This window comes from Mizuhopecten yessoensis, unplaced genomic scaffold, assembly GCF_002113885.1.
Source record: "Mizuhopecten yessoensis strain PY_sf001 unplaced genomic scaffold, ASM211388v2 scaffold9253, whole genome shotgun sequence".
Lineage (NCBI taxonomy): Eukaryota > Metazoa > Mollusca > Bivalvia > Pectinida > Pectinidae > Mizuhopecten > Mizuhopecten yessoensis.
In genome coordinates, this window is record NW_018407955.1 from 64,298 (window position 1) to 74,965 (window position 10,668).

The 10,668-nt window shown below is 34.7% G+C and overlaps 1 protein-coding gene across 1 annotated transcript; it reads left to right on the forward strand.

Moving 5' to 3' along the window:
• The first annotated feature begins 476 nt into the window (after positions 1 to 476).
• On the forward strand, positions 477 to 7,875 carry LOC110457587. Its single transcript, XM_021508921.1, has 4 exons — positions 477 to 504; positions 862 to 996; positions 3,463 to 3,503; positions 7,591 to 7,875. The coding sequence occupies exons 1-4, from the start codon at positions 477 to 479 to the stop codon at positions 7,873 to 7,875; spliced, it is 489 nt and encodes a 162-aa protein (XP_021364596.1).
• The last annotated feature ends 2,793 nt before the right edge of the window (positions 7,876 to 10,668 follow it).

A 10,668-nucleotide genomic window follows, 5' to 3' on the forward strand; every position in this document is an offset into this window, starting at 1 on the left:
GGTCTCTACCTTGGAAATATAAAGCTGTAGTCTGAATACTGTGACCCCGCAAAGTTTTATTCAATCATGACCAGGAATTATCGTTTCTACAGTTACATCGGGGTTTATATAAATAGTGACAATTAATATGTGACCTCGAATCCTTCATCTGTCACTTCAAATCACTGGGTCAAAATGTCCAAGCATAGCGTGCCGCCTGGAGCCTCCTCCTTACCACACCTTCATAGATTTAAAAGGTCAAACAGTTATAACTGTGAACTTGAAACCGAATAATTATGTTGGTCTCAGTGTGCACATAATATAATTATATACCAATTTCCAGTCGTTACTTCCGTGTTATAAGATATTGCGTTAATTACATTGTTTATGCCAAATGTGATTTTTCTTATAACTTAGTAAAGAAAAATAATTTCAATGTATTCGGTAGATGGGGTCAAGATTGAGAGACGCGATAGCTCGTCGTCTACGGAAGCCCGATGCACTCTCGTCGGACGATTGGTGAAGGTAGGTCAAGAATTAACATAGCAATGATTCATAAAAAAGTGAATAGTGATAGCCTCTTCGGACAAGGATTCTAAACATCCATCCACCAATCAACCTAAACGATACCATTGTCGATTCTTCACAATGGTTATCATGTTTATCTTTTAAAATATTATATTGTTATATTTTCGCAAATCTCGTTTGAACAACCCTGGTGATTAATCTTCCTGTTACATCCGGCGATTATTTTCCAGTTCACGTCTTTAGATAGGTTTTCCAACAATATGTTTGAATTTATCTATTTTTGCAAAATGTTTTTTTTTCGGGCATTCTGGAAGTAACAAGTAACTGCAAAACATTTATTGTTGTTAATTTCAGATTTTTTTGGTGAAGAGTGTGCCAATTTAGACAGAGAAGCGGTACAACTGTGTAAAATACAACTGGACCATCAAGTGTTAGAGCTCGGGTTTGGTCCAGGTATCGGAATTGAAGCCGCTTGCCAACTTGTCAAAGGTACGCTGATATTCCCTCCATCACTCCTTGTTTAGTATTTCAAACACAGACGCAGGAGAGCTTTGCATTTCATTTTTCCGAGACTTTGCTTGCCTACACGTTCACGTCCGCTCCATAATTGGAAAACTAAAGTTTGGTTCTAATAAGTCCATTTGCCAAAGTCAAACTCCTTAAGCTTTGCCGTGAACCTGAAGCTGGAATTTACTCCGAAAGAAAGCCTATCTCTTGACTCATATTTAACCATAAATAGATATAAGCAATGACTGCACATATAAGCAGTCAGTACTATCAACAAGGGGCGAAGAAAACCTTCTCATACAACACCAGAATTACAAGATTCCCTAACAAATTGACGCATAAATGTTACAAGAATTATTTACAAAACTACATACGAAGGTCTTATTGTGTATGAAATATAAATTTTGTATCAATTAGATTCCAATCAATAAAGTAGCTCAATCAACCCCATATATTAAAGTTGAGATAGAAATTATTTCGAAATCAGTATAGAAATAATAAAAAATCAAAGTACTGAGAGTACTGAAAGTACTGAAAGGCTAAACATATTACGTTGTCAATTTACATCATCTTTAAGCTTTAAGGGCACCATCAAGCTAAGTCTGATCATACAAGTCATTATCATAAAATATTGAAGTGGGGGATTTCAAATGAAATTTACGAACAATAGAACAACATTTTACAACCTTGATCGCACCCTTAGTTATTCTTTGCTCGGTTAAGACTTAATATAAAGAACAAGTTAACAAAAGAAAGTGCAACAAATTAAACAATATAGGTGATTCAGATATTTTATTTTTACATTTATGATTATATTATAAACATCATGTGTTACCTCTGTCTATGAAAAAGTTTTCCAATGGTACTGTGAATGTAGCTGAATAGCATGCCATTGTGAAGACTTAAGATTTATATTAGTAAATAAAATATATAAAAGAATATCTGTAAATAACATTGGATTGTTTGGAAATATAAATACAAAATCTACACAAAACAGGATTTTACATGTACTTAAACCAAAAGTTTGTAAAATAATATTTTTTTTTAGTTGAGTGATCTTTTATAATCTTCCTGAAAACATTGACCCTTATGAAAAATCTGCTATAAGAAGTTGCATCTGTGTAATTACATTGTATTTTAACTACCAAATCAATTAAATGATGCAAATAAATCCAGTACCGAGATATCGAACCCCGAAGTGCGCAATTTGCACCTGTCGATCTACTGCTAATCAGCGTACTGGTCACTTACGCTGAATAAGAGCTTTTCAAGTCTGGCTGTGACGTCACAAGTTCAACCAGCGGCAGCCAGTAGAGAGTGATAGCTGTACGGAGCCAGATTGCAAATTGAAAACAGATTTTGAGGAATTGGATTATGGCGAAGATGATCAAAATGAAAGAAATAAAAAGTTCTACAATTGAAGCTTAAATTTATATAGAATGCCATGCATAATTTACATTAGATTTACAACAGAAGCGTTTCAAATACGCGTGTCAGTCACGGTTCGCCTTATACGGGTTTGGGTTTATCTGTTAAGTTAATCGTATATCAATAAAAACAACATCATAGTGTTACTGATAAATAATTATTGGTTTTGAGTGCCGTTATCTATCACTGTTAGTTGCACGTCAGCCATGTTTAATCTGTTAATTAGTGTTATATTTATATTTATATTTATATGTCACGTAAACGATTAAAAAAAAACGAAGTCAAGACACTGAATAACACATACATGTATAGATATGAATCAATTTCCCTTTGTAAATGTTTTTGTTGACAAGTATGAGCATCCCCCTTCCCCGAGTACGAGATTTCAAAGGCGTTTGCTTAAAAAAATTACTTTTCGTACTTCCACGAACATATATATTAGATATATACAAGTCCGTGGTATTTCATGGCTCTCAGCTAATATTACATAAAGGTCCTTAAAAAAATGAAAGGCGTAGTTTATTTGTATTACATCAGAAATATATTCAAATTATATATGTTCCAGTAGATCTATGTATGTCGTTGAAGAAAACAGCCATTACATTGTTTAGGGGCCGGGTGAACGAGTAGGATGTTGGACCGGGAGAAGCCGGAACGACTTGATTCGTTTTTATAGAATGAACACAATAGGAACATTTCGTAGGTCTTTCCCACTTTCAACAAACTGTACGCATTGTTTCTCAACACTAACGAGTTCAAGGGAATTGCGTGGAAATGAGACACTATTTGCATGCGTGTTCCGACATCCATACACAACACGTGTTGTATTCCTCCTCGATACGAGCTCCTTCCACAACACCTCAGCGTTAAAATAAATGTCTATGGGTGTGTAATCACAATAAAAAGAAGATGAAAACTTTGCTAATCACATGACAGACACGTATATCACGGTACATATCGCTCTTCTTTGGTAAAATCTAATAGGGTTGAGTTGACCGCGTTGCACTTGTGACGTCACAGGTCTGGGACACCGAAACGGGGTCATTGCTGTGGGGCCACAGGTGAGATTTTAAGAAATATCGTGATTTCTCTGAAACGAAAGTCGCTATGTTTCTGTTTTATGACGTGGTGTATTTTCAAACTTAATATTGCAAATCATTCCGGGTACACTTTAAAGGGTGCATAAAATACTATCCATGTTGTGGTATTAAGTGTTCTATATCAGCTGTATTAACTATTGATTTCTTTTCAATATGTTATTTAATGAAGAACTAAGTGCAAATAAACAGAATGGGTTGTTTTTTCTTCGAAAAGTGTCATGGCGACTGTTTCGGGCGTGGGTCCAATATGCATGCATAGCCGACGTGCCAATTACTGAATGTACAAGGTACACTAAAATGTTATCATTCAACACATTGAAATAAATACCTGCTGAATCAAAATTCTTTATAAGTATAGGGCATATATTCCTTGCTCCGTAAAGTTGATGAAAAGAATTATTTTCTGTGTGATCAATGTAAATAGTGTCATGGTGGCCATGCGTGCATAGTGCTCGTGAAACGTCTAAATCCTCACTTCTCCATCGTTTTGAAAAATATTTGCTATTTAAAAATGTATTCTCACAGTATTCAATTGCAGACATCACATACGGTTGTGCTTACTTACGGTCTGAAAAGATCTTTTCTTAGGCGTAAAATGCGAGCAGTTGATAGTCGATGCACAGGGGCTTGTATAAACTTATATATGATAAAATAGCTTGAAATACCTATATAGAAAGTCTTCATATACTGTTTTTTCAAGCTAATTTTACATACAAGTCTATACAAGCCCCTGTGGTCGATGTCAGCTCTCTTCAGCTGCAGCAGAAAAAGTGAATCTCCGAAGAAAACCGAAGAAGTCCGAAGAAATTTTACGATTATTTTGGAAGCTCTGGTTTTTTTTCTAATATCAGAAGATTTTTTAAAATTTAATTATGCATCAATATTGACATGTTTCAAATCCACAATGACAATGTTGGTTTGATAATACGTTTCTAGTTTGACCGACTTGCGACACAACAGTGCAAAGTCAGTCATCCCATAATCCAGTTCGCCCCGCCATATTGTCAACGTATCAGAAAATTAATATAAACTAGAACAATGTCAGTTTATGTTTGACGTGTGTGTCAATCAGAAAAGTGTCAGAAATGCGTGACTTTTTTTATAGGGTAAGCTTCTTGTTTATTTATTGTTTGTCTCGCAGCAATTGTATGTATGCAGAAAACCATTTCGAGTAAAGGCGGCAGACCGTTTACACATTTCAACACTAGATGGTGTTAGTAACTTGTTGGAAGATTTAGACCAATCAGAATGCTAGGATTGTAGTTGTACACAGGCTTCAGAGGCGTTGACAATAGGCTGCAACGTAACTGCGTTACGTTTATTCTAAAAACCACCTAAGGTGGACTTAATCTTTTTGATAGAGACATTTTAAGGTGAAACTTTTATAATTCTTCAAAAACACGCTATGTATATTGTTTAAATAGCAGAAAGTTTTCTGAAAAACGGTTAAGTATTTTGGAGCTTGTTGAATGCAGATTGACATAATTCACTTAAAGCGAACAATACCCATTCATTTTTATTTTCATTTATTTGTTTTGTTTTATCTATTAATCTACATTGTGATACGATACTATGTCAATGCAAATACTGTTAATTTGCATGAAATATTGAAGTATGTGTTCCTATCTTTATCCCCTCTCACTTCTCCATATGTACATTGTATTAACATGTAAATATGTTGATATATATACAAAAATCATTTGTCACCAAAGGGTATCCTTGTCTCATTCACCTTGCGAAATGTACTTGTAAAATATCAGGTAAAAAGGATAATGTCTATTCCATTTAGGAACCACTTGACTATGGTACCGATATTCATAAAAGTATTTAAGTGTTGTTCGAATTTTTCATTAACACTACAATTTAACAATAACAAGGACGAGTGTAGATCATTTGTACAGGGCAAGATAAAAAGATTTACTATTTGCCAACATTGTGAGATATGTTATGTTGTCTCGATTAAACAGAAAGAAGTGTTATATAGGTAGATCATTGCCACCGGAATGAGGTAAAACTGTTTGCTTAAGCCTTGGAGATCCCGATAAAACCTTCTTTTTTTGCAATTGTGATCAATTAGCCGACATTTCTGCTGAGAATCTTTAAAGTATTGTTGTTTTTTCTTCAAAATAATGTGCACCATGCCGCGACGTATAAGAAATATCGTCCGTTGTATGCATCTTCGCAATCCAAGGGAAACGCTCTCGATATCAATTTGTTCTATGTACCCTCGAAAATGTAATTACATAATTGAAGGTTCATAATCAGCTATTTAATTTGGAACAGACCTCAGACACTCAGTAACTGCAATGTTGTAAGACAGTCGTACATGTGCTTTAAAGAAGCTCGTTAATGTTATCGTTACGCCGCCGCTTGATTTGCTTTTATCTTTTAATCAATGCATTATTCTGAAAGTATTCAGAGGGTATCATCTCGTATAGTAAGTAAGTTGGTGTGTAGCAGGACTCCAGTTCTGTGAGGAATGTAAACAGTGCAGTATAGATACAGACAGACAGACATGCAGGTGCTTTCCTCATTACAGACATTTTATAAAAGCATTTGAACAACACTAACTCACTCCTTGGGTATACGTACTTTGGACTGAAGAACACTTCATATTACATGATGAAGAAACAAGATACACCTTGACAAGAGAAATAGTAATAGTTGAGAGCCTACAACGGCGGTCAACTATTTCGTAGGTTGGGCATATCACTTGTGATATATTATTAACACTTATTGTGTTGCAATAATAACGCTAAATAAACAAAGATGTGCTTCAAAAAACATCTTTGATCTATGTTACCAATTTCATTCACGACATACATTGTAGACTACTTGGCTAAATACATGTATACATGTTTATTGTGAGTTTTTGCAATAAACTATAGTATTTCTTGCATCATAATTGCATCATTCCTGGACACACATCATATGCTCCAAAATTGCTCTATGTTTGTGTAATTGTTTGTCTTTTTATGAACTGTTTGTGTCAGTCTAGAATGTGAATGCTTCCTACTTGTACGTTTCGACATTGTTTACATTGTACAACAACGTTTAGCCGAAGACAAACGTCCAGCTTAATTGGACCTAGTTTAAGGTTTCGAGCAAGATTTACGTTAAAGATTTTGAACAAGACGTTTTGTCAACATTCAATAGGATGTTGATTATCATAGCATTGAGGCATTTATATGGAGGGTAAGCAATAGACTGAACCTTACTTTTATACGTATTGCCTAATGCAGCTTATTTGGACTTTTTTAAATTTTATGACAAGGTTTTGTGCAGTGTTTAATATAACAAGGTCGAGGTCTTGTTATAGAGAATAAACAATATGCTGAACAATTACTAGAGGCTAAAACAGCTTACATTAATTTCAACTAGATGTGGAGAAGTTTATATAGCTTTGCTCCTTTTATATATTTGATTTAATTTGTATTAAATTCAAAGCTTATTTATTGCATTTCAATAATAAATCGTAATTTTCGGATATACATGTATATATAATATTTTGTATAATTACCAACATTGTAAAACAGAAAAATGGATGCTCAAAACAACCATAACAGTTCAGCAACCTACATCATATCATGATACATGCATTTCTATTGATATTTACTAACTTAAAAAGTATCACAAAAAGTCGAGCTTTGCTGATCTCTAACAGCTCTTGTCAAAAATGCAGATCTAGCGCTAGTCGGTTTGTATCCGTCTCTGTCATAATGAAACGGACAAAAAATTGTAGCAAAAGTAAATCCAAATGACGTACTGTAAATCGAACTCCCAAGTAAATACGAAGCTCCATGGTCATAAGTAATAATCGGTTTGGTAACCATCTTAAATCTATTTATATACAATCATAATCAACGTTGTACACTTCAGTTCGTCCCCGCCAATTGTCTTTATTGCAATATATTGGTTTTATTGAAAATATGATTATTTACTTAACTATCAACATAACTGAAATTCTTTTCTTGGCTTTTTGATTGTTGATACATGTATCATGTACGATCAATATATTATTCAAATTATTTTATTGGATACTTTGCAGGTAAAAGGTAAAGTTTATGGAGTTGACTTCTCGGACGAAATGGTTATCGCCGCGACAAAACGTGTGAAAAAAGACATCGACGATGGAAAGGTGGAACTGATCAACGGTGATGTAACAGACCTATCATGTTTCGCGTCCAACACATTTGACCGAGTTTTCCATTGCAACTGTTACTACTTCTGGCCAGACATGGATACGATTACAAGTGAACTTCATCGTGTGGAGAAATTAAATTCACGTACGAACAAAGCGCTTGAAGGACCTAGGCCTTTTTCGATATGGTAATCCTGATCAAACGCGCTACATTTATTCTTTATTAACTTTAAGCTTTCCAGCTCATCAGTGTACATGTTACAATATAAATACATTGGCAGACACTGCAAAACGCAGTGGAGAATGGACAAAAGATTTGAACACATTTAAATGTCATTATATCATAGTCTTCCTCAATTTAGTGGCATCATATATATATTTGCTAAACCTGGTTAGTTCTTTTACATTTGTTGAGCACAGTAATTCATGAAAGCAATGGAGTCATGTGGATTTCGCGATGTCCAGTTTGAAGCATTAAAAGACGACGATTCTGGTGCAATTTATGATGCCATCATTGCGAAAAAAATGTGAAAACTGAAAATCACAAGGCTTATATTTGTTACAAAGTTGAACGTTTACTTTATGATACTATTGCACATAGCTTCACACTTAATACATGTAGCATAATCAACGATCTTGTGTTCTGTCTGACTGTTCCAAATGGTTCCAATTAAATTCGTAATTTATTGTACGCATTTCTTCGTCATTAAGACGGAAAATAGTTTTTAACATTTGTTACTCACATTAACATGTAATATATACATATTGTAATTATTCATCTTTAAAGACCTGCTGGCGCCGTCTTAGAACGTTTTGGATCTACGTACATGTACCTGCGATGTTATTTAAGGAGATACCATTACTGGTGCTAAAGCATTACACGTGCAATATCATTACTGCGGCCAAATCATAATTGGTGCAACATCTAATTTTTGGCGTTTCATTTGTGGGACGCCACCATTAGTAATATCACATCTGTATTAGTGCTACATCTTAAGCGGCGTCTTATTATAACTGAAGCCACATTATTATCAATGCCTCATCATAGCATGGTGCCACATCGTCATTATTGTGACACATCATTATGGAGCCAAAGCTTGCCACATCATTATTGTAGTCACATCTTAAGCAATTACACATTTTAACAAATCTGGTTTTTTTGGTGACTTTTTTCAAATTTTGTCATTTGTTCATGTAAATAAGTGGTAACGTTCCATTTAACAACAACAAAACCCCACCAAACTCATGCATGGTTGAATTATATAAAACTTAACAGTTTGGAGGTATAGAATCCTACTTACGGATGATGTTTAGAAATAACGTATACTAGTACTATTGGTTATACTTACAGCGTTTGGCATCGGAGGCAATTTTTGTCAGACCACCAAACCACTAAAACTGTATGTAAATAAATAGAAAGAGAGGAATGAAGAGGGGGAAGAAAGAGAAAGGAGAAGGAGGAAGGGGGTAACTTATTGTTGCTCGGTAAATGACATGCGTATTACAGTACCTGTATAATATAAATCGACGGGGGTCAAAGTCAGTTAAGAGGAAAAGGTGATTAAAACCGATTGAATAGCTTGGTTCTTGTTTTTTAAATTGTTGGATTCACATAGCAAATATGTGACCTTTTTATTTTTTAATTGCACAAACCAATGTGAATAGGATCCTTATTTGACTGGTGGCAGAGTGATTCAGTCATCTGATCGTCTTCGATCACTTACCATTATCCTCCGAGTCGTGGGTGTGAAATTCACGAGGGGCAGTCATCAGGTAATGACCGCAATTCGCTGGGGGGGGGGGGGGGGGGGGGGGCCGTGCACCTCCGTTTCTTCCATCACCAAAACCTGGCGCACGTTCTTAAATTACCATACATGTGTAGCTGTTTATTGGACGTAACATAAAAGTTCACGTTTTTAAGTTACAATATTTTCACTTATTCATTTAATGAGGAGGATTCATTAACGCATGGAGGAGGTTGACAGTCATTCTAAACGTGTGTAAAATTATAACGTTACAGATGGTTTATAGATACCTTTACCATTGTGTACAATTGTAACGTTACAGATGGTCTATCTCTGCATATATAACACTTTACACGGGGATTTTTTACCTTCAGTATTACAAACGAGTCTTTAATGGACAAATCGATCATATGGTGCAGTAAAATTGCTTGCTTTGTTTGGCTTTCTGTAAATACATACAAAAATTATAAATAAGCGTTTCATTCGTATTCCTAGTTATTGTTCTAGAGCAGCAGCCGACAACGGATAAGGTAAATATGTATTACAGAAAAATGGGACGAAATCAGTTGAATTATTTGCTAAATTGAAAAGATTAAACTATTATTATAAGCTAATGTGCAAAACTATCAGTGACATGTTAAGTATACACAGTAATATAAAGTACAAACACGTATACAGTGTATGAGATATACCCCGGATAAGTGATGCACTGACGGACTGACCGACGAACGGATAACTAACATGTAGTCCCTTCCAGTAGTTCAGTATCAATGGGGATTAATAAATCACAAAAACTTTTTTGCATCACTACACCACATCCGTCTTTTCAGCATTTAAGTGCTGCAATTAATCATGAACATTTATAAAAAGGATAATTTCAAACTTTCTGAGAAATGTATATGGAACAATATTTTACACGTTTTAGAAAACTGAACAAAATATTTATTGAATTGTGAAAAGAAATAACAAACCCTATGAAATAATCATTTTAAGAGAAGTTTTTATGTGACAAAAGACCAAATAAAGTAATTAGTGAGTAAACTCAGAAAAAGGGAAAATATAACAACCAAACATCATTCAATTTCCTCTAACGTGGTCAACTAAAGTTAAAAACAAATGAATTCCTCTCCCCTTTGTTATCTATGATCATCCTATACAATGGTACCCCGAGTTAATCCTAATACAGGGCTTACAAGGAATAACAGTTATAACACACAAAGGCACTGTAGTCTAGTGGTAG